This window comes from Portunus trituberculatus, chromosome 40 (genome assembly GCF_017591435.1).
Source record: "Portunus trituberculatus isolate SZX2019 chromosome 40, ASM1759143v1, whole genome shotgun sequence".
Taxonomy (NCBI): domain Eukaryota; kingdom Metazoa; phylum Arthropoda; class Malacostraca; order Decapoda; family Portunidae; genus Portunus; species Portunus trituberculatus.
The window spans coordinates 13,542,817-13,568,644 of NC_059294.1; the positions used below are offsets into that span (position 1 = coordinate 13,542,817).

Genomic DNA, 25,828 nt, shown 5'->3' on the forward strand with positions numbered 1-25,828 from the left:
AGGTGTTACCATCTGCTTAAAATAACTAATCCTATATGATCTTTGACATCTAGCAACAAGATACAAATTGCCTTTAAATTAAGGCATAATACTTCAAATAAAATAGATGAGAAATATTTTTAAAGAAATATTTTTAAAAATATTTCTGATGTGATTTCATTAATGAGAAAATAAATTTGAACTTCAGATTGTTTAATAATATGTACTTGTAAGTTCGAAATGAATAACTATGAACTTGGTGGACGATAGATATTGTTCTATGTACAGGTAACTCGATTTACGCAATAGATGCATTCCAATAGGCATCGCATATATCAAAATTCGCATAAAATAAACTTGCAATTCTCATAAGAAACAATAGATAATAGGGTGGATGTGGGATGTGGTCCAAAATAATTCCTACAAAATAGTCTATTTATTTTTACTAAATTAACATGATTTTATTATTTACCATTCTAAATACTAGAAGTGTATTTAAAGTAAAGGGAAAAGCAAGAAATAATAAGAGAAAACAAAAAAATAATAAGAGAAAACAACAAAACAAAGAATACGTAAACACAACACTCACTGCATCACTGCCTTCACCACTCACACCACAGTCAGTCAACATCTTCCTCTCAGCTTTTCCACTTTATCAAAAATCCACTTATCAAAAATAACCCCACAGTATAAAGGTAAACACTAGTAAAAAAATAAACGTAGGACGCAAATGTCTTCACCCCTCACAAGCACTCGCCGTTGCTGTCCACTCTCTGGCAAGGTTTGAAATTGCGTCTGGCGCTGTTTGAAGATGCGGTTGGGCTAAATCGCGTATAAGCAAACCAATCATGCAAATTTAATTAATTATAATATTTTTTCGGTCACGTATTAATAAAAAATGCGTAAATTAAACACGTAAATCAAGAGTTACCTGTACTTGCAAAATAGTGAGAGACCAAAGCATTTACAAATACTGAGGTAGTCACATGGTTGTGAGGGGTTATTATTCTAGGAAATGTTAATGTGTGATAAATACACTGTAAGAGGGGAATTAAGCATTACTAATGTCAGTCATACAGCTTAAAAATGTTTTTCTTTGAATTACTTTCAACATATTTTTTTCTAAGTAAAAATAATTTTGAGCTCCATATCTGTTAAGTGTGTATTTTGCATTCATAAATCACGAGGAACAATAAATAACTTGTCACAACGGAAGAAAATATTACGATGAAGACATTCACAGAATGTGGTTCTATGGTATCTGTACTACAATCCCTCTGGTCAAACAAGCAATTCCTACGCAAGGTGTAGGCAGGGCTTTACAGGTTAAGAAAACCAGTAAAATATTCAAGGGAATATCTTTGGATTTACAAATTCTTTAAATTAAAGGTTTAATCAAACTCAGCTTTCCAAAATGGTCATGATATAAAGGCAATTTTTTTTATTCTTACCATGGTATATAAAACAATGCATTTTATCACCCTAAAAGTAACATATTTATAGCTACATTAAAATTACTTGATTTTAAGAAGTGACAACTTCATTTGCTCCTTCAAAATCCATACCAACTCCACCCATTCCTTCTACATCTACTTCAGATTCTGAAGCATTAAGCATGTTGAGAGTTACATCACGTCCTCCTAACATACTACCTCCACCACTGCTGGCTCCAGCTTGAGCTGCTGTATTTTGTTGAGCTTGTAATGCAACAGCAGTCTGTGGAGAGATGCCTGCATCCTCAAAAGCCTTCTTTTTCAGTGCTGATCGTATCTGTGTGCTGAAAGACGTAAAAATTTCATTTTATATATGTGTATATATATATATATATATATATATATATATATATATATATATATATATATATATATATATATATATATATACACACACATACAACTTCATCACACTGAGTTATTTCAACTGCTTTCTAAGATTGATCAGAGGCTGACTCTTGATCATACTAGTGAATATGCACACTACTGCTAAAGCAGCTTGGATTTGTGCATATGGATGAGAAACATGTCAGAACCATTCCTCTTGCCTTTTGTCAGCTTTAATTAATTTCAATTAAATCTATATCCCTATTTATCTACAGTAAAACTTCCATAAATTGGCATTCTATATGCATGAATTCCACAGAAGTTGGTAAGGTAACAAAATATCCAATAAAATAATGGCTCAGAAAGGTGAGTTCAGTAAAAATCTTTCAAATTCAGCTACCATGCTGACTAAACTGAGTGAAAACAAGACAAACTTGGTATAACCTATGGAGAAATACCTAGTTACTATGAAGGCTCACATATCACATATAATACAGCCTGCTGACTTAAATCCTGTACCTACTTGCTACTGGTGAACAGGACTACACATGCCTGTCTCTCAAACCTAAGGCTTCTCAATTGTGAAACGAGTTTGCTAACCACTACACCACACTGTCTACAGTATGTGTATGGATGGAGTGATGTTCTCTTGTCATCTTAATTAGTAACATAATGGTAGTTCTTTTTATCTCAAGAATGCTGGAACTAATATGGGCGTTTGCTATGGTCCAAGAAAAACTGCAAGATTCACTAATTGATTGAATTTTACACATAAAACATCAGCTGGAAAAGAATCTTTGTCATTTGTGCACTATCAAACTAAGTAATAAACTTTTAGAAACTACTAATTACAGTAATTAAGCAGAATGGAAGAAAAAAATATGACAAAATTAAGTAATCATGCACATTATCTTGGGTTTGGGGTGTATCATCACTTGGGATGAATACTATTTTTTTTCCTCCGTATGACCTTACTTTATTTATTGAAGGTATGCAGCTAACATATCAATACATAAATCCTGGCATATATGAAACAAAGAATCATGTTCTGATGCCAAATCTCAGTATGACACTTAAAGACTGTATGTTCACATCATGTCTTCCAATGTCTTCCCTGAGTTCTTGCTTGCCTGTTTACATCATGTTTTCCAATGACTTCCCTGAATTATCACTTGTCTGTTTACATTCTGAGTTACTGCTTTCTTCTTTGGAAATAAAATCCATCGTTTCACCTTGGTTCTTCTTTCCCAATATGTTCGTCCAATCAACCACAAAACATGTTCAGTAAGGTATGTGACAAACATAATTCGTTCTACTGTAGCATTTTAGGGCAAATGTACGTTATGGTGGCTAAAAAACCTATGGGCGAAAAAATTAACTAGTTCCAGATCTATTAATAAAAAATCCAAAATTTCTGAAAATACATAAAATGAGCACATTTGCATTACTAATTTTAGATAACACAACAAACATATACAATACCCTCCCGAGTTTGCATCTAGTCTTAAATTCTTACAATCCCAAGTTTTGTACTGCTTTAACAAGTATCAGCCATATCTACCTACTGTTGGCATCTCTTTTTTTTCTCTGCCCTCCTCTCTCCTTCTTAGCATAAACACTTAATGATAAGTAAATGGAGTAGTTTTTATTGCCCTTCCAACTGCTAACTCTGTACAAGGGCCTTATCTGTCCTTGTATGGAGTACTCTTCGCATGTTTGGGAGGGGGGGTGGTTCCACTAATACAGTTTTATTAGATAGGGTGGAATTGAAAGCTTTTCGTCTCATCAACTCCCTTCCTATGACTGACTGTCTTCAGCCTCTTTCTCACCGCTGAAATGTTGCATTTCTTACTATCTTTTATCACTATTTTCATGCTAATTGCTCTACTGATCTTTCTAACTACATGCCTCCCCTCCTCCTGCGGCCTCACTGCACAAGGCTTTCTTCTTCCTCTCATCCCTATTCTGTCCAACCCTCTAATACAAGAGTTAAACAATATTCTCAATCATTCATAACTTTCACTGGTAAACTCTGGAACTCCCTGCCTACTTCTGTATTTCCATCTTCTTACGATTTGACTTCTTGTAAGAGGGAGGTTTCAAGACATTTGTCCCTATCTTTTGGCTTATTCCTTCTAGATCTTTCAGGGAACCTCCAGTTTCAGTGGGCGTTTTTTCTAATATTTCACTGCCCTTGGCAAGTCTTCCTCTTGAAAAAAAAAAAAAAAAAAAATCTTGTCTTTACAGCTGTTATCTTTACATCACTATAATCTTTTCATGAAGAAGTGTCAAAATATAGTAATATGTGAAAAAGGTATGAAAGTGGATTTATGAAAAAAACACAAAAACCTGATACTTGTGTGACATGGTAGCCAGATTATAACCAGACTAAGTATGTGCTATATTGTCTATACAATATAGCACAGGAGAACAACTTGCCTTGCCAAGATACCTATATATATATATATATATATATATATATATATATATATATATATATATATATATATATATATATATATATATATATATATATATATATATATATATATATATATATATATATATATATATATATATATATATATATATATATATATATATATATATATATATATATATATATATATATATATATATATATATATATATATATATATATATATATATATATATATATATATATATATATATATATATATATATATATATATATATATATATATATATATATATATATATATATATATATATATATATGATTGATCTTATGGACAGTATACTTGACTTCACTTACACAGTGCGAGATTTTATCCTCTGACTGATAATATTTAGATCATCACCAAACCTCTTCACAGAAGAGCGCAGCATTTCTATTTCTTCATCAGTCCATTTTGTGCTGGGGAAAATAATTATGCTATTAAGCATCAAATACACAAAAAGCCTTTCATTATGGCTTAAAGAAAATGTACAATACAATAAGTTTGATAATTGAAAAATATATATAATGAAGAGGAAGGTTCTCTATACTGAGTGAAAATTGCATAAATTACATATAAGATAATTTCAAAATACAGTGGAATCCCAATTTTCCAGCACTTGAAAGCTCAAGCAAATAAAAAAGTATAGATAACAAAATGTACCTTAAGTATCACATGTTATTTAACCTGGCATCATGCTTGCCATTTTCAGACACAAGCATTGGTCTGTAAACTGCCTGACATTGGATCTGTTTTGCTGTGACTATTTGAATCAGCAACAAAACTAGCTGGCTGGTCTCTTCTCCCAAAATATCTAATGTGAATAAACATGAGTTAAATTAAACAAACTGTGTATACCAGGAGCAAGAGATGCAAGACAATAAATAGAGTAAAGCTCAAGTATATTTAAAAGTCAGTAACCAGGAATATACAATTCCCAAGGATTGTGGATAACAAGGATTCCACTATACCAAGGGATATCAGCTAAACATTTTTCTGTTACACTATCAACTTGACCTTGTAAGCTCTTTAAGAATCTAGCATGGAAAGATCTCACTTTTCCAAAAACAACAAAGCACAATTCTGATAAGCATACACTATTTCCTCCATTTTACTACCACAAGGTAGGCAGAACACAAAACAGTATCTTGAATGACAAAACCAGATAACAGCAGCATGGACCCTCAGGCAGTGTAAACGTGTCAACTTAGGTTGACCTGAAGAGCAATCACTTCCCACAAAGGCACTATTAAAGTATACTGTAGTTTGGTATATCTTTTGACACTTTCAATTTGTCTACAGACTACATACATACATAAGTGTAAGTGCTGAAAAAATGTGGTATGGCAGATGTCAACCAACAAATACTAAATGTTTTCCATTATAAATACAAATAATTAAGGCATCTCCACTCTTCTCATACACAAGGATGATCCAGTGTGCTGCACAGGGATCATGTAATACAAAAACATACCAATGTAATAACAGTCCAAATTTTGACCCAATGAACTTCATATAGCAACTGATTCAGCAAATGTAATGCAGTGTACCAGGGATATTAATTTAATTCAAATAATTACCCAAACACTTGTATAATAAGTTCTTTCAAACTGAAACTGCAAACTATATATACATGATACATATGTAGTAAAAATAAATAAATAAATGAAAGAATAAAATGTAGGAGGCAGGTAAGATCTTCCATGGGTATTCTGAACTACATTCATTCATAGTATTTTACAAAGTCAATTCAACGAGTAGTTTTGAAATCTAACATCATAATATCAAAACACATGCCTTCACAAAGGGAAACTTTTATTTTCTAGGGAAAAAAATTTATTTGAGTACATCTTGAGTGATGACATCAATATTGATCAGTTGGATAGAAGACAAAACTTTTTCTAAATGTACGATTCAGGCGAAGAGCATCCAAGTTCTCTGATTTCATCTTTAATTGTACTCAACCCTAAAAGGACAACATTTATAGTTTTGTAATCTTTTTAAATTATAGTGATTCAATCCTAGAATATAAAAAAATCTTAATTATCTACCATCTGAATAGTGAAGTGTCAAAACACACCAAGCCTATTAGCAATGATTTAATATATCTATCGTTTTCAGAAAAGTCCTTCCAGTGAAATACAGCATAAAGCTAATGCAAGTGTTCTGCATAAATCTCAATTTCATAAAATAAAAGACATTACTCAAAGTTTTCATCTTGTATGTGTGTAGCTCACCAATAGTTCTGATGATCACATGCTGGATATGTGATCACTAGCAATACCCTTCTACAGAGAGCACAGTGCTATTGTGATCTAATGAGTAAGAAAGAGATCTTTTACACATCACAAAATCCAAAATATTCCTGCAATGGGACAACTGATGGTACTGCAAAAAAAATCTTTGTGATCTGAGCACAGAGCATGGTCATCACCAATGAACAAGCAGCCAGCCTACATTTAACGTCGTAGCACAAAGTCTGAGGTACAGGCAACCCCCGCTTAACGAAGGGGTTACATTTCTAAAAAACTTCGTTAAGTAAAACTTTGTTAAGTGGACCGATTATAACAAGTTTAACCCTGACTTGAACTTCCACTGAGAGTAAACAAAGCGAGAGTGCATCATAGTACAGTGAAAGGTTTAATGCAAGTAAAAATTATGAAGTTAAACATTTAGGCAGTTTAATGTCCTTTTAGGTTCTGTTAAATCTGCAGTGAACAACGTTTTGAAACACTCATTCATTATTTCACACATTTCCATCTCTATTTTGGTATGCCGTCCCTCCTTTACTTATTTTTTCTATTGTTTCCTTGTTCTTCATTTTGCCATTTATAAACTTGTAGAAAAGTTTGGGATTGTCTTTGCTTTTATTCACCACATATTTCTCAAAGTTTCTTTCTTCCTCTCTTCTTACTCTAATATATTAATTTCTCACATCCCTGTAATGCCGTCTGTTACAGTCATTTCTCTGTTTTGTGAGTTTCTTCCAAGCTTTATCTTTTGCCTTTTTAGATTGTATGCACCTAGCACTGTACCAAGCATGTATTTTTTCTTAACTCTATAAACAGTTACAAATTTTTTTACTCTATTATATTTCTGTAAGATTATGTCATATTTCCCTTCTATTGTCTTTCTGTTCACAATTTTTCTCCAGTCATGATTAGCAAAATGGATCCTTAATTTTTCAAAATGCGCTCTTGCATAATTTATTCTTTCTCCTTTGTAGTCATTTTTGTAACTTATCCCATCTTCCTCCTGAATTTGCATCTCTAATGTCACATGATCACTTCTTCCCACTGGACTAGGGTATTGTATGATTGGAGGGGGCTCTGGTTTTTGTGAATACTAGGTCAAGCAACGATGGTTTTTCTTTCTCCCTGTACCTTGTTGACTCCTCCACCCACTGATCCACTGTACAGGGTGGGGCGTGGATACTTCCCGATATGAGAATGAAATAAAAACCGGTTCACACTTCACAATTCTTTATTCTTCTTTTATGCCTTTCACACATCATGGGAGATTTACTTTACCACTGTTTTAAAGAAAATATCTTTTAAATGTTCACCTCCATTGTCAATACACTGATTCAGACGATTTTGGAAGCTTTGGTCTACTCTCCCAACATGTTGAGCGGTATATTGGCTATTTCAGTTCGGATGGCGTTCTGTAGGTCTTCCAAGGTCTGTGGACGGTCGTTATAAACCAGGGATTTGAGATATCCCCACAGAAAATAATCACAGGAAGCTAAATCAGGTGAGCGCACAGGCCAGTTTAAGTCTCCTCTCAGGGAAATCAGTCGGTTGGGAAAAGCTTCTCTCAGGAATCCCACTGAAATGCGTGCACTGTGGGCTGTGACCCCATCTTGCTGGAACCACACGTTGTCATTATCCAGGTCCATATTAATGAGAGCTGGCATAAAAAACTCCCTGAGCATTGTCACATAGCGCTCTGAAGTCACTGTTACGGCACCACCGTTTTCTTGGAAAAAGTAAGGGCCAATGATGCCTACTCTTGACACTACACACCATACCGTGACACGATTTGAATGAAGGAGCCTCTCATGAAGTTCTCTGGGATTTGTTTCACACCAGTATCTCATATTCTGCTTGTTCACACAGCCACTAAGGTGAAAATGTGCCTCATCTGAGAAGAACACAAGTGCACCGTTGGGTAAGGTGTCAACCAGCTGCTCACATGATGTTTCTCGGGTTACATAATCACGTTCCGTCAGTTGTTGGACCAAAACCATTTTATATGGGTGAAGATGGAGTTCATCATGGAGAATTCGACGAAGAGAACGTGTTGACATGCCAAGAGCAGCTGAATGTTTCTGAGCAGAATGCCTAGGGGACTGCAACATAGACAGGCGGACCCGTTCCACATTCTCAGGTGTTCTAACGGTCTTTGTTGGTCCTCTTCTTCTTTTGGACACATTTCCTGTTTCTCTGAAGGCATCCACCCACAATGAAATTGATTTGTGATCAGGAACATGGCCTCGAGGAGGAATTCCAAAGTGACATCTGAAGGCACACTGCACTGTGATGACAGAACGGCTGTTAGAGAAATACGCCTCGACAGCAAAAGCACGCTCCTTCCTTGACCACTGCATATTTCCAACTGACACTGGTGTGAACACAAACCTCCCACCCTCCCCCTCCCTGCTAGCCCCTCCTCACTCTACCACAACTAGTGTTGCCATAAACAGACACATTTCAAATCGGGAAGTTTCTGCGCCCCACCCTGTATTAACCATAGTCAATTGTAACACTTCCTCGCTCTACTGTCCAGCATTATCCATTATGTACTTCCATCTCTCTCCCGTTTACATTTTTGCAGCTAAAGTCTCCAACTAAAAGTATTCTGCTATCTCATCTTATCATGTTATCTAGCCACTTAATCACCTCTCTTTGCATATCTTTATGTTCTTCAGTTCCCCATGTATTTGTGGCACATATGTAACTATAGTTTTTCTCTTCTTTGATTCCTCTGTTTTGATTGTTACTCCCATTACTTCCACTTTGTCCTCTCCATATTGCACATCCTCCACACATATATTATCACAAACCACAATTAGCACTCCTCTTCCCCCTTTATCCTTCCTGTCCCTCCTCCAGCTATTCTATCCCTCCTCTTTAAAGTTAACGTAGATCTGCTCTCTTAGTTTTCTTTCAACGATGCACATTACATCCGGCTTTTTCTCTTTAAAATAATCCCTAACCTCCAACATGCTTGATAACAACCAATCTATATTGGTATAAGTCACTCTTAATTTCTTGCCTCCTCCATGACTTCCTCTTTCTTCCGTAGGTACCACTTCTTTAGTCTCATATCCAGGACCCTCCAGTGAAAATTTTTCTTCTCGATCTCTGTCCTTTTCTAGTTTTTCTTCCTTAGTTTCACTTCTTATCACTTTCTCCTTTTCCCTATCCTCTAGGTTTATATCTCTTTATATCCATATATCTTTGTGTTCAATATTATCGCCCAGTTTCCCTTTTCTAGCCATAATTTCCTCTACTGCCACTTGGGATCTCATTCTCACTTTCATTGGTCTCCTAGCCCTTTCACTGTATCTTCCTAACTTGATCACTTCCTCCACCTCCTGGTCTAGTTTTTGTATGCTGTCTTGAACTTGTTTGATAACAGTCTTGGCCAATTCTCTCTCTTCATGTTCTCTCGTGAATTTATTTGGATTTTTCTTTTCCTTCATCCCCAAGATCATGAAGCTTTTTCTCTTATCCACTGTATCCCACACCGGGTCTTCTTTCTCTTTAATTACAGGCAAACCCCACTTAAGGAAGGTTCACACAATGAAATTTCGCTACAACGAAGGTTTTCGTTTACTACCATCTCATTTAACGAACACCAAACTCACTTTAACTAAATTTTATCCAGGTAATTTTTTTCCAAGTTTGAAAGCCTGGCCGTATCACGCAAGCCGACAGGCTTTAGAATACACCAGCGCCTCTCGTGGACAAAACGCGCACCACTCACTCCCCCTAGTTCAAAACAATAACAGCGTCAGCAGCAGCTCGTCTTCCCTCACTCTACATGCCACCAAAATGCCCTGCAATGTCGCCTAGCGTTGTTAAGAAGATCAGGAAGTCTCTTACTCTCGAAGTGAAGCTGGATATTATTCACAGACACAAGAGGCGAGAAAACTAACAGCATTGCTTCCTACCATGGCTTTACTCCATCTACTGTCTACCATTTTTAAGTCAGCAGACTCTAGTAAGAAGGCTGGTGAGATCATATCTTCCTTGTAAGCTAAAAGAACCACCTGAACTCGTGACTCTGCAATGGATAAAATGGAAAGCCTTGTGGAAATGTGGTACATAAGTTTTGTATGCGGTACAATGATGCGCCCTTTGTTTATATTCCACAGGTTGCCAGCTAGCGTATTTCCCGCTCCACTCTCCCTCCCTTAATAAATTTAAGATCATCAACATTATAAAGTTACGTACATACATACATTAGTGTATATTATAATGACTTAGTCTTAAATTAAACTGCTTAAATGTTTAACTTTATAATTTTTACTTTCATTAAACCTTTTACTGTACAGGCAACCCCGTTTAACGAAGGTTCACGCAACGAAATTTCACTACAACGAACGTTTCATTTTACTACCATCTGCTCGTTTAACGAACACCAAACTCGCTTTAACGAAGTTTTATCCAGGTATTTTTTTCCAAATTTGAAAGCCCCAGTGTATCATGCAAGCTGACAGGCTTTTGAATACACCAGGAGCTGCTGGTACTAAGGCCTGCCTCAGGAGAAATCCTGAGACACCTGTAGAATAAAGATCAAGATCAAGCCTCTCATGGACAACACAGGCACTGCCGATACAAAGACCTGACTAAGAAGAAATTCGGCGTCACCTGTAGCATCAAGATCAAGATCAAGATCACGCACACCACTCACTCCCCAGTCAAAATATAACAGCGTCACCAGTAGCTCATCTTCCCTAGTTCAACTTACCACCAAAACGCCCTGCAATGTGGCCTAACGTTCCTAAGAAGACTAGGAAGTGTCTTACTCTCGAAGTGAAGCTGGGTATTATTCACAGACACGAGAGAGGCCAGAAAACTAATAACATTGCTCGCCACCATCTTGACTCCATCTACTGTCTACTATTTTTAAGTCAGCAGACTCTATTAAGAAGGCTGGTGAGACCGTATCTTCCTTGAAAGCTAAAAGAACCACCTGAACTCGTGACTCTACAATGGATAAAATGGAAAGCCTTGTGGAAATATGGTACATAAGTTTTGTATGCGGTACCATGATGCGCACTTTGTTTACATTCCACAGGTTGCCGGTTAGTGTATTTCCCATTTCACTCTCCCTCCCTTCATAAAGTTAAGATCATCAACATTATAAAGTTACGTACATACATACATTAGTGTACATTATAATGACTTAAATTAAACTACCTAAATGTTTAACTTCATAATTTTTACTTTCATTAAACCTTTTACTGTACTATGATGCACTCTCGCTTTGCTTACTCTTAATGGAAGTTCAAATCAGGGGTTAAACTTGTTATAATCGGTTCGCTTAACGAAGTTTCGCTTAACGAAGTGTTTTTTAGGAACGTAACCCCTTTGTTAAGCGGGGGTTTCCTGTACTATGATGCACTCTCACTTTGTTTACTCTCAATGGAAGCTCAAGTCAGGGGTTAAACTTGTTATAATTGGTTCGCTTAACGAAAATTCGCTTAACGAAGGGTTTTTCAGGAAAGTAACCCCTTCGTTAAGTTGGGGTTGCCTGTAGTTGAATTACAGCAACTTTCATGTTTTTCCTGAATTTGTCTCTTTACAACCTCTGAAAATTTTAATTTTTCCTCTTCCTGTTCCTGCTTCCATGCATTTTATAGTTCCTTCAGCTTGTTTTCATGCAATCTATCTTCTACTCTGTCCACAATGCCATCCTGTACTTTAACCTGTAAGCTCCTTAAGGAGTTTTCGTAGTCTTGGCATGTGGCTTTTAATATGTCATTTTGTTTCTTTATTTCTTGTATCTCTTCTTTTAATCCCTGATTGATTGTACTGACCTTCTCACATTCTACCCATCTAAATTTCATCTCTGTGTTTTCTGTTGTCAGTCTGTCCTGTTTGTCCATTAGACTTGACATCACTTCCTTCATGTACCTTAACTCCCTTTCTATGTTGATCAACCTCCTCACACTACCTCTTTCGTCCCTGAATCCAGAAAAATCCTTGTCCATAATATCCTCAGTTAATTTTCTTAGTCCAACAGGAGTCTCAATGTACTGTTGGTTTTCACTCGATGGCGTATGTTTTGATTCCATCATACGTCTGGCAGCACTACTTTGTTCCATCTCTCTCTTGTTTTTCTTTCCGCATATACAATTCAAAACTTATTTAATTTGGAGAAAGGAGAACCTATGGCCCCCTCCCCCCAGTACATATGTCTAGGCCAGTCTCCAACTCTTGTAGCTTTTCCCTGTGAGTTGCTCAAAAGACGTCTGGTCGGCACAGTGACTATGCAGTGTGTGTGTGTGTGTGTGTATTTACCTAGTTGTATTTACCTAGTTGTAGTTTTACAGGGCCTGGGCTTTATGCTCGTGTGGTCCCATCTCCATATCTACACTTATCCAATTTTTCTTTAAAACTATGTACACTCTTTGCTGATACCACTTCCTCACTCAAACTGTTCCAAGTCTCAACACATCTTTGCGGGAAACTAAATTTTTTAACATCTCTCAGACATCGTCCCTTCCTTAGTTTCTTACTATGCGATCTTGTGCTTCTAAAGTCATATTCTTCTCTCAGGATCAGTTTCTCATTATCCACTTCATCCATTCCGTTAATCAATTTATAAACTTGTATCAGATCCCCTCTCTCTCTTCTCTGCTCCAAGGTTGGTAGATCCTCATATGCCATCCCTTTAAATTCTGGAACCATTCTTGTAGCCATTTTTGTAGTCTCTAATTTTCTTATGTGTTTCTTTTTATGGGAGTCCACATAACTCCTGCATATTCCAATCTAGGTCTTATTTTAGTACTTATCAATTTCTTCATCATTTCCTTGTCCATATAGTGAAATGCTACTCCAATATTCCTTAGCAAATTATACGTCTCTGAAAATTCTATCAATATGGCTTACCGGTTGATTATTTTCTTCCATTGTCACTCCCAAGTCCTTTTCCTTTTTTACTTTTTCTAGTTCTACTCCATCTCCCATCTTATAGATTCCCACTGGTCGTCTTTCACTTTTTCCCATTTCCATGACATGGCTTTTGTCCACATTGAATTCCATCTCCCATTTTTTGCTCCATTTCCAGATCTTGTTTAAGTCTTCCTGTAGTATTTCACAATCCTCTTTTGTTTAATGACTCTGCACAGTTTCGCATCGTCCGCAAACAGATTTATGTAGCTGTTCACTCCCTCTGGCATGTCATTTATATATACGAGAAAAGTATTGGTGCCAATACTGACCCCTGTGGCACTCCGCTGTCTACTGTTCTCCACTTGGACTTCATATCTTTAACTATCGTCCTTATTTCTCTCCCCCTTAAGTAATTCTTCATCCATCTCAATGTGCTTCCTTTTAAGCCACCCTTCTCCTCTAACTTCCATAGTAATCTTTCATGTGGCACTTTATCAAAAGCCTTTTTTAGATCTAAATAAATACAGTCAACCCATCCTCTCTCTCTTGTACTTTATCAACTATTCTAGAGTAGAAACTCAATAAATTTGTCACACATGACCGACCTTTTCTAAAACCAAATTGGCTATTTGATAATATTTTGTTGTCTTCAAGAAACTCGATCCATTGCTTCTTTATTACTTTTTCACACATCTTGCATATTACACTAGTTAGTGATACCGGTCTGTAATTTAAAGGTTCTTCCTTCCTTCCGCTCTTATATATGGGAACCACCTCAGCTCTTTTCCACTCCACTGGCACTGTTCCATTTTCTATTGAGCATTTTATGATGTTGTATATTGGACTTGCTAGTTCTTCCCTACATTCTTTCAGTATTCTGCCTGAGACTTCATCCGGTCCCATTGCCTTTTCCTCATCCAATTCCGTCATCAACTTTTTATTTCAAGCTTGGTTACTTTAATCTCTTTCATATAGACAGTCTCTATTACCCTGTGGTCTTTCAAATTTGGATTCCTTAGTAAAGACCTCATGAAATTTACTATTTAACAGTTCTGCCATACTTTTGGGTCTTCCACCATTCCGTTTTCTCCTTTTAACCTTTCTATTGTTTCTTTTTGTCTTATTTTTCCATTTATGAATCTGTAGAACAATTTTGGTTGTTCCTTACATTTTTCGACAATGTCCTTTTCATAGTTCTTTTCTTCTTCCTTTCTCACCTTAGCATATTCATTTCTTGCTGTTTTGAAGTTTTCCTTATTTTCTGGATTTCTGTTTCTTCTCCACCTTTTCCATGCTCCATCTCGTTTCTCCTTTGCCCTAGCACATCTTGCATTAAACCAATCTTTCTTTCCTTCTTCTTTAGGTCTATATTTCGGAACATATTCCCTGACCCCAGTTTTGTATATTTCCAAAAATAAGTTATATTTCTCTTGAACCGTTAATGAGTTTTCCATCTCCTCCCAGTTTACGTTTTAAAATAGTTCTTGAGATTCTCAATATCAGCCTTTCTGTAATTTAATCGGTCTCCTTTGTATGATTCATCTCTATCTTCCTTTCCTTCTTCTATATCCATCTCTAATATTACATGGTCACTCTTTCCCAATGGGCACTTGTATCTTATATCATCGTTAATTGGTATATCCCTTGTAAAAACTAGGTCTAATCTTGCCGGCTCATCGTTTCCTCTGAATCTTGTGTTTTCCTTTACTCTTTGGACCATCAAATTATCTATCATTAGGTTCAGGAATCTATCTCCCAGGCATCTTCCCCATACCACTTTCATAATTTTCCCAGTCTACCTCCTTACAGTTGAAATCTCCTATCAATATCACTTTTCTCCTTTCCTTAATGATTCTTGTAAGACTCCTTATTGTGTCATCTATCATGTCTCTATATTCTTGGTTAGTCCATGAGTTTGTTTTGGTGGCACATATGTTCCAATGATTGTTAACTCCTTTTTGTTAATATGCATCTTAACATACAGTATTTCTGATTTTCCTTCCCAAACTCCACTTGATTTACCACTATCTCCTTCCTTAACATCATCATGACTCCTCCTCCTCCTTTACCCACTCTCTCTCTCCTCCATATATTATACCTTTTATCTATGTCTATTTTATTGCCTCATTTAACTTTGTTTCCACCAGGCATACAATATCTGGTTCTTCTTTCTTTATGTAATCTCTTAATTCTAATTTACTAGATAAAATCCCATCTATGTTTGTGTGTGTCATTAATCTCTTGTCTTTCTCCAGCTTCACCCAGCCAGTCTTCCCCATTACGGAGCTCAGAGCTCATAGACCATCTTCTCTCCACAACACACTCCACACACCAAAGCTCACAACCGCTCGAGTTACATCCCGAACCTATTTACTGCTTGAACACCACACATTAAGAGCTTGCCCATTTGCCTTCCTTTCCTCGAACTCTTTGAGTCAAGTGTCTAACCACTACACTATGTGTGTGTGTGTGTGTGTTTATTTACCTAGTTGTAGTTTTACAGGGCCTGGGCTTTCTGTGACCCCATCTCCATATCTATATTTATCCAATTTTTCTTTAAAACTATGCACACTCGTTGTGTGTGTGTGTGTGTGTGTGTGTGTGTGTGTGTGTGTGTGTGTGTGTGTGTGTGTGTGTGTGTGTGTGTGTATTTACCTAGTTGTATTTACCTAGTTGTAGTTTTACAAGGCCTGGGCTTTATGCTCGTGTGGCCCCGTCTCCATATCTACACTTATCCAATCTTACTTTAAAAGTGTGCACACTCGTTGCAGACACTACTTCTTCATCTAAACTGTTCCACGTCTCAATACATCTCTGCGGAAACTATATTTTTAATATCTCTCAGACATCTTCCCTTTCTCAGCTTTTTACTATGCGATCTTGTGCTTGGATGTCATATTCTTCTCTCAAGATCAGTTTCTCATTATCCACTTGGTCCATTCCGTTGATCAATTTATAGACTTGTATCAGGTCTCCTCTCTCCCTTCTTTGTTCCAAGGTTGGTAGATCCATAGCCTTTAGTCTCTCCTCATATGTCATCCCTTCAAGTTCTGGGACCATTCTTGTAGCCATTTTTTGTAGCCTCTCCAATTTTCTTATGTGTTTCTTTTTATGAGGGGTCCACACTACTGCATATTCCAATCTAGGTCTTATTATAGTATTTATCAATTTCTTCATCATTTCTTTGTCCATGTAGTGAAATGCTACTCCAATATTCCTCAGCAAATTATATGTTTCTCTAAAAATTCTATCAATATGGCTTACTGGTTGATTGTTTTCTTCCATCGTCACTCCTAAGTCCTTTTCCTTTTTGACTTTCTCCAGTTCTACACCATCTCCCATCTTATAGATTCCCATAGGTCGTCTTTCACTCTTTCCCATTTCCATGACATGGCTTTTGTTCACATTGAATTCCATTTCCCACTTCTTACTCCATTCCCAGATCTTATTTAGGTCTTCTTGCAGTATTTCACAATCCTCCTTTTGCTTTATAACTCTGCACAGTTTCGTATCATCCATAAACAAATTTATGTAGCTGTTCACTCCTTCTGGCATGTCGTTAATATAAATGAGGAAAAGTATTGGTGCCAATACTGACCCCTGTGGCACTCCGCTTTCTACCGCTCTCCACTTGGACTTCATATCTTTAACTACCGTCCTTATTTCTCTCCCCCTCAAATAATTTTCTATCCATCTCAATGTGCTTCCTTTTAAGCCACCCTTCTCCTCTAACTTCCACAGTAATCTGTGTGTGTGTGTGTGTGTGTGTGTGTGTGTGTGTGTGTGTGTGTGTGTGTGTGTGTGTGTGTGTGTGTGTGTGTGTGTGTGTGTGTGTGTGTGTGTGTGTGTGTGTGTGTGTGTGTGTGTGTGTGTGTGTGTGCACATACACAAAATACCACCATTAACTACCTCTTACCCTGCAGGTGACTGTTCAGCTGTGGGATGAAGCTGCATGGTGAGTTCTGCTAGTTTGTTGAAGGCTGTACCTGCTGCCAGGAAGATCTCACCAACCTTAAAAAATGAATCACAAAATAAAATTCCTTTATACAACAACAATCATGTTGATTACATTCTCTTCAGCATTAACAATATAATCATGAATTCATCAAGGAAGTACATGTACATGTAATGCAGGAAAAAAAAAAAGAAGATTTAAAAGTAAGAGGATAAAAATGTGAAGGAAAAAAGGATGAAAAATAAAGACTGATACAGTAAGGATACAAATATAGGTGCATGTATCCACCCTCACCTCCCCCCACACAGGAAAGGAAAAGCAGGAACATTGGTAATAGTTCAAGAGGATATATACATGGAAGAAGTACTTGATGGACTGGCAGAGGTTTTAAGTATAACATTTAGGACCAGTGGGAAGGAAAGGAGGAAAATCATAGTCACATATATACCACCAAAGACCAATTCATGGAAACTTGAGGTACACAAGGAAATGCAAACTGAAGTGTTAAAGTGCTTGGACAATATGCTAAAAACCAACAGAAAAGTACTACTTGTGGGGCATCTAAACTGCAAACATGTTAATTGGGAGAAAATGGAATTAAATAGTTATGCTGGAGGAAGAAGTGCTACAACTGGCAATAGTAAACACAATGGACGAATGGTTGAAGGAATATACAAGGTATAGAGAGGAAGAAGAATCAATCATCAGTGTTGGATCTAATATTCATGAAAAACAGTCTTGTCTAACCATCAAACAACGTAGCCCAATGGGAAAATTTGATCATGTAGCCTTAGAAGTTGAACTGGAAGATCAGGAAATTTTGAGATGGGATGGGGGACAAACAAGGAAGACTGAATCATGCAAAACCAATTTTGAAGGATTGAGTATTTTGGTAGTATAAATTGGAAAGAAACCATGCAAGGAAGACAGTTCAAGAGAAGTAAGAAATCTTCCAAGACAAGTACAATGAGGGATAAGGAGGTATGTTCTGGTATACAGAGCTAAAGAGAGCAAACACACATGGTATAACACTACATGTGTGAAAGCTAAGAAGAGAAAGGATGCTGTTTGAAAGAAATTACGGAAGCAAAGAAACAAAGAGAATGGGAAACAATATAATGAGGCACAAAACGAATATATTAAAATAAAGACGGAGGAAGAGAGAAAGTTTGAAAGAGATGTTGTAAATAAATTTGGAGAGGAACCCAAGCTATTCTACAAGTATATAAATGGAAAAATGATGACCCAAGACACAATCACTAAGTTAACTAAAGGAAACAGGATACAGCATATGAAACAATGGAAGAAATGAGTGAACTGATGAAGGAGAGCTTTGGATCAGTATTTAGTGTAGGAGATTTTATAGAACAAAACAATAAGGTGATGCAGGAAGGGTTATGAACATTATGGTGCATAAACAGGAAATTAGTTAATTGGTAGAAAAGGTAGATGTAAGAAAAGTAATGAGGCCAGAAGGAGTCTCAAGATGGACACTGAGAGAATATAGAAAACAATTGGTAGATCAACAGCTCATTAACGGAAGGGAAAGTACCAAGGGAATAGAAAAGAGCAAATATAGTTCCAATACATAAAGGAGGGAAAAGAACTGAGCCCTTGAATTATAGACCTGTGTCACTGACTATGTTGTGGGAAAGCTCTGTGAAATTGTGACTAAAGAAAAATGGCTGGATTATCTGGAGGAAAATTAATCATAAATAACTCCCAATTTGGATTTAGAAAAGGAAGATCATGTATAACAAATCTACTAAGTTTCTATGCACAGGTAACAGATGAGGTATAAGGGAGAGATAGATGGGTGGACATAGTGTATTTAGATATTAAAAAGGCTTTTCACATAGTATTACACGGAACTTGACTCCAATGGAAAATAGAACAGGTAGGAGGAGTACAGGGAAGTATCTTAAGCTGGATGAGGGACTACTTTATAGAAAGAGAAATGAGGACAGTGATAAGAGACACCCCATCAAGTTGAACCACAGTAATTAGTGGCGTACTACAAGGGTCAGTGCTGGCACCAATAATGTTTCAAATATATATATATATATATATATATATATATATATATATATATATATATATATATATATATATATATATATATATATATATATATATATATATATATATATATATATATATATATATATATATATATGTTTCGTTAAAGGTGATAGCTAATTAAGCCTTTAATATTTTCTTTGAGACATTTTCTCTATGTCTTATTATAGCCTTATTCTCTTTTGTGAATGGCTGTATGACTTCGCCAAAGCTAGTCATAGTCGCTAGATCGCGATTTCGAGTCCTAGACCCTACCTCAGTAGCTGGTGTTCTCTTCGGTGGAGCAGGAGAGAATGATTTGGGTGGAGAGCGCGGCTGTATTTATACCGGTTGGGTGGTCGTACTGCTGTGCATCCTCACATCTGATTGGCTAACGGGTATCGTGTCGGCATGCCAAGAGCTGCTTGTCCATCTTGCTCTACGCGCACTTGGTAGCGCTTGTAAGTCCTCTTGTTGTTGGTTTAAAGTTGGATTTGTTGCTTTGATAAAGAGCGCTTCTAGGATAGGAAGTCATCTTGTGTCAGGGCATGTCGTGAGGATCTCCGTGTTATCTTCGAGTATTTTCCTTGTGATGTTGACTCGATGTTGCTCCTTCAGATGTTTTTTCGGGGCTCCTGCTGCTAGATGGAGAGTCAGGCGTCGAGAGAGTCGTGTTGTCGTCATGCCAACCTTGGACTTGTGGTTGCCTGCACATTTAAAGCAAATGGGATGCTCACCATTTTTCTTGGCATTGCAGTTTGTCTCTGTATGACCATACCTTTGACAATGGTAACAGATAAGTGCATGATACCTGTCGTGAACCTGGTAAACTCCCAACTCAAGCTTAATCCTGTCCTGATGCTGATGTAACAGCTGTCTTATCATTGGATCACATTTCATGATGTGATGAACTGTGCACCCTGCTGCTGGTTTGCAAAAAATATTCTCAATCTTTGACTTGATATCAGAAACTGCTTGAAGGTAGTCATTTCTCGCAATGATTGTATCAATGATACCCTCCTTAGTCTCTTCCTTATGGACATTACATAGCATTATTTTGGGTTTAATTTTCTGAACTGATTTAGTTGTCAACTTTTCAACATTCTCCAGTTTCTGGGCTGCCTCATTTCTCAGACTCTCATTGGCAAAATTCATCACTATTTTTTTTGCCATCATTAGCAAACTTTGTATCATTAATTTGCATTCCATCCAAAGCATGAGAAACTTCATTCTTCAGATTTGCTTCAGAATCCTGAGTTACCCCTACAACAAGCAGGTTCTTTTCATCCTCCTCTTCCTCTTCACATCCTGCCAAGGTGTGGAATGTTCCGAGTCAGCAGAATTCAGCGACTCAGCAACTCCCGCCAAGCCTTCTGTTGCCTCATCGACCTTGATACTTATCTCTTCCATTCTTGCCATCTTATTATTAACTATTTCCATCATCTTGTCAGCTTTAGCAGTAATGCTCTTCAAATCAGACTTAAATTCCTCAACATCATTGATGAATTTCTTCAGAGACGACACCTCAATGAAGCAAACATCGCACAGATACCTCACGTTGCAGATATTTTCAGATTTAATCCCTGCCAAATTCACACATTTCATATGAGCCCACCAGTTACACAGACAACACTTAATGAACTTTGCTAGGTCTCCAGAATTAGAGCTACATTTATAACAGGACGAAGGTAATAATGCTGAAATGGCATATTTCTCCGCCATCTTAGAGTCTTCCACTCCTTTTCACTGATTTTCTATCTAGCGACAACACTTTCCATAAATGTTCCTGTTTTTTTTCATCACAGGACATTCATACACCACTGTGCTCACTGAGAAGTCAGTGAGAGCCTTTTTTCATGCAATAATATGTGTGAAAAAGCGGAGCACCACTACAGAACTAGCCATGTAAACCTCTGGCGTGCACATACACACGTACATACGCACACAAAACTTTGTGTGTACCAGAAATGAGCCATGAATTTGTTTTTTTTGTGTGTGTATGGTTGTAGGAGGTGATATCTGTATGATGCAGACATACATGTGATGTCATGATGTTTCCTGTGTTACACCACTCATGCTAGAGTGGTGCAACACATCCAAATCATCAATCTTTCATTACTTTTACGCAAAAACTTGCATTTGACAGGTGAAACATCTGTTTTCCGTTGGCCCGCATGGGACATTTCTTAATTTTTCAGACTTTGGTGGCCCGAACCAGAGCACTTAGAGAGTTACGGATTTCAAGTTCAGATGCAGAAAAATATGATCTGCAATTCCATAAGAAAAAACAATCCCTTGGTGAAAGTTGAAAAATACCTGGAAATGGTCGGCCAGGGGGGAAGGAGGGAGAGAGGGAAAAAAAAAAAAAAAAATGTACGTAAGGGGTTAATTAGTTTAAAATCACACCTAAACCACTCCAAATTTTTAGATAAGTTAACAGCAGGACACAAGGTAGAAGAAAAAGAACATTTAAATAAAATGCCCACATAACCACAACCTGAGGTTTTAACACAACACACATAAGAACATAAGAAAGGAGGGAAGCTGCAAGAGGCTGCCAGGTTTATAAGAGGCAGTCCCAGTGTGCTTAATCTACCTAATTCCATCTATCTTCCCCATCCATGAACTTATCTAACCTTCTTTTAAAGCTCCCTATTGACTCAGCCCTGACTACATGCCCATTGAGACCATTCCACTCATCAACCACTCTGTTTGAAAACCAGTTTCTTCCCATTTCTTTCCTAAACCTGAATTTTTCTGGTTCTGTCCCTGCTACTGATTCTAAGAACTAAATTCATGTCCCCTCTGTTAAAACCCTTATACCACTTAAATACTTCTATCAAGTCTCCTCTTAACCTGCGTCTCTCTATGGAATGCAGGCTAAGTTTTTTCAGTCTCTCTTCATAGGGATTATCTGAAACATGGTCATCACCTGAGGTAAAGATCAAGTCTAAAACATTCCTGGATTAAGGAAATGTGGGGAAAAAGACCAGATGAGTTAGACCAATAGAATTAAACATGTCAAGAAATAACCTGTTAAGGGCAGAGATGGCTACTGGTACCAACCCAGACCAATCTATAAACAGTAAATTAACATCACCAAATAAAACCATTTCTATACCAGAACAAAGAGCTGATAAAAGATAATAATTCAACATGCTCCATAAGGGTATAACTATGTGGTCTATACACAACTAAAACATAAACCTGAAGGATAATCCTTAAAAATCTGACCTACTTTTATATCCTTCCTTAAATATAAACCCACACCATATTTAGCAACACCAGAAGGTGAACAATTTCTAAGATACAAAAATTCAGGGATATTGACAACTGAAGTAATAACTTCTCTAATAAGCCAATTCTTCACAATGCCCACAAAACCAACATCATTATGGACACAAAAATCCCAAACATAATCAACCTTATTTACTAAGCAATAAAAATTTAGAAGTAAAAATACTGTAAAAGACAAACACAAATTAAAACCCCTACAATTTACTGGCCAGCCTGAAGACTTACGACCCTGTCCCTCACTGACCCACCCGCGGTCAGGCTTAGAGGGGACAAAGGGACCGAGGTTTGACCAGCAGGGGTGGAACTAGAAACCGGTGAGCTCAAACTTGTAGCACCAACAATAGAATGAGCAACTAAAGCTGTAGTACTGCTATCACGGCTGCCCTTGATGCTCTCCTCTCCCTGAGTTCCTTCCTCTGCTTAAACGTGAGGTCTCTATTTATATAAACTGAGCTAAACTGAGACCCAGCCAGTTTATTACATTTGGATAAAAGGTCAGATCTGTGCTGATTAAGAATTTTACAAAAGACAAGGTTGAGTTTCAAGGTGACAATATCAGAGAGTACAATACCATTTATATTAGGGTAAAGGAATTTGAAAATATCATTAAATTTGTCTACACCCTCAGATGAAGAAATGCCACATATAATAATGCTATCCTTTCATGCAGTTCTCTCATTTTCTCATGTATCCACAATTGTAACTGAGCAGGGTTACACGGAGCATCTCCTTGAGCACCACTTGAACTGGTAGGAACTGTGCTCCTAAGCTCCCTAACCTCAGCAGCCAAGGCCAAGACCTGACTGGTGAGATCAGCCACAGTCTGAAACAACTTGATAACTGTACACATCACGGTGTTCAGTTGAACAGTATTTCCTGATGAATTAGGAGGATTGTTTGACTCACACTCATGGCAAACAAATCTGATGTTCTTACCTTGAACAGCAATAATTTGGTCAATAACTGTGGCAAGCAGACCAGTGCAAGCCTCATTGCCAAGACACCATTCATTAAACATATCACAGGCAATACAATCACTACTCACAAATTTGCCACATGTGACGTAAGGAACAAGGGCATATTTTACGATGATCTTTCATCTGCCATCGAGACCACCTTAATGTAAAAATAGAACACAAATAACATGATAAGATCGCAGAATAAAGTGAAGCGCAAAGCACAACTAAAAGCACAGTAAATAAAAACAATAAGAACAAAGAATAAAAAAAAAGTAAAGCACAAAGCAGAACTAAGCCACAGTAAATAAAACAATAAGAATGCAGAATGAATTGAAACACAAAGTATAATTAAAATAAAAACACAAAAAAAAATATACATACACCACAATGCAAGCAAATATCTGTTCCTCGCAAACAGCCGTAAGACAAACAAAATATGGAGGCAAAGCACTATGTAAAATCAGACATCTGGCTAAACAATGAATCAAACAGAACCACTGCATCAGTGGCGCCGCCTGGCCTGGTCATCTGGGGCTTTAGCTCGAGATGTTTTTTTCTTTGGCCCAGGATAATTCAACTTCAGATGTAGTTTTCCATTTTCACTGAATACAACACAGGATGACGCCTCTATCGATATAATACAATTTAATTTTGACACATTTTGAAGTCACCACAAGGCTAAAGGAAGCACAGAAATAGAGTTGTTGTTGTTTTTTCACGAGAAGGATCCATTAGACTTCCCTATAAAAATCTGGGCTCAGCCCCCAATGACCCAAGAAACACTGCACAAACTAATCACAAAAATAAGAACAAAGTATGACAAAATAGAAACACAAAAAGTACAAAGGAAGGAGAGACAAGAGCACTACATGGAGGAAATGAGAAACTCAAACAAGAAAAATAAATGGATATCAGGACTCCTAGAATACAGACAGCTAATCGGATTAAGAGGGGAGGCTGAGAGTTACTTGGATATCAGTAGGGAGGTGAAGGAATGGGACACAAAGATGTGGAAACAGGAGATGGAAGGGAAAGTAAGCCTGAAGATGTACAGGGAGATGAGGCAAAGTATAGTAGGGCAGGATAAGATCTATGACAACAGGGAGGTTACCATCATACTCTTTCGATGTAGGACCAACAATATGGATCTTGGAGATAGGCAAAGGTTTATAAATGCGGCAACAGAATGTAATATGTGTGGTGACCCAGTGGAAGATCTAAAACATTTTATTCTTTACTGTCCAGCCTACAACTTAGAAAGACAGAGACACCCAATCCTACAACGACCATACCAAGAAGACACAGATGCCATACTAGCAGAGTTGCTATATGAGAACAGTGAAATTGAAAATACCAGACATATTGTTAGAATTTTGGACAAAAAGACAAAAACAGAAAAGAAATATGAAAAAAAAACAACAGTGAATATAACAACAGTAAATAAACAGCAATATCAAAATCCCGGACCGACAGGAAAACACTTCAGGAAGTGCCGTTCCAAAAGGCATTACTTCCGACACCAACCAAAACCAGAACCAGAACTACCTATCGGGAACGCCACCTCACTGTTACCTCCACCACTAGAGTAGACCACTAAACTAGGATGGATGGGATCCTGTAAATTACACACACACACACACACACACACATTTCCGTAGTAGACTTACTTTACTAGCGGAATTCATGTCTACGCAGCAGAGTGGCGCTGTTTATGCTTCTTGGGGGTTGCGCCACCACTTCAGTATGCGTGCGTGTATTGTTGACTTGTTGTGATGAGCACGTATTAGCGTCCCCTTCCCAGCCTAGCGTTTGCCTTCACAACAGTCCCTCAAACCTTTACTTTTTTTATGATTTATTTTTTTTAATGATGGAATTTTGGAAAGTGTATATGAAGATTAAGCTGGCTCAGATATCATCTCCTGTCAGGAAAGGAATAGTTCGATATCAAGAAATGCACTACCTACAGGATAACCTAGATGGGCCCTGGTGGCCCTTTGTTATCCTATTATTTATGTTATATGTTACCTATATAATGGACCTATATAACTTTTTTTTTTCACAGGCTCTTCTTTTAATTTAACCCCTTCAGTACCATGCCAAGTTTTCATATTAATTCTGGTTACTATCAAGCAATTTTATGCAACTTCAGAAT

At 37.1% G+C, this 25,828-nt stretch overlaps 1 protein-coding gene across 1 annotated transcript; it reads right to left on the bottom strand.

Moving 5' to 3' along the window:
- Positions 1 to 1,322: 1,322 nt before the first annotated feature.
- LOC123515994 (chromatin complexes subunit BAP18-like) lies at positions 1,323 to 25,725 on the bottom strand. Its single transcript, XM_045274965.1, has 4 exons — positions 25,344 to 25,725; positions 17,324 to 17,418; positions 4,597 to 4,698; positions 1,323 to 1,756 (listed from the first exon to the last, which is right to left on the bottom strand). The coding sequence occupies exons 1-4, from the start codon at positions 25,359 to 25,361 to the stop codon at positions 1,504 to 1,506; spliced, it is 468 nt and encodes a 155-aa protein (XP_045130900.1). The 5' UTR covers positions 25,362 to 25,725; the 3' UTR covers positions 1,323 to 1,503.
- Positions 25,726 to 25,828: the final 103 nt, after the last annotated feature.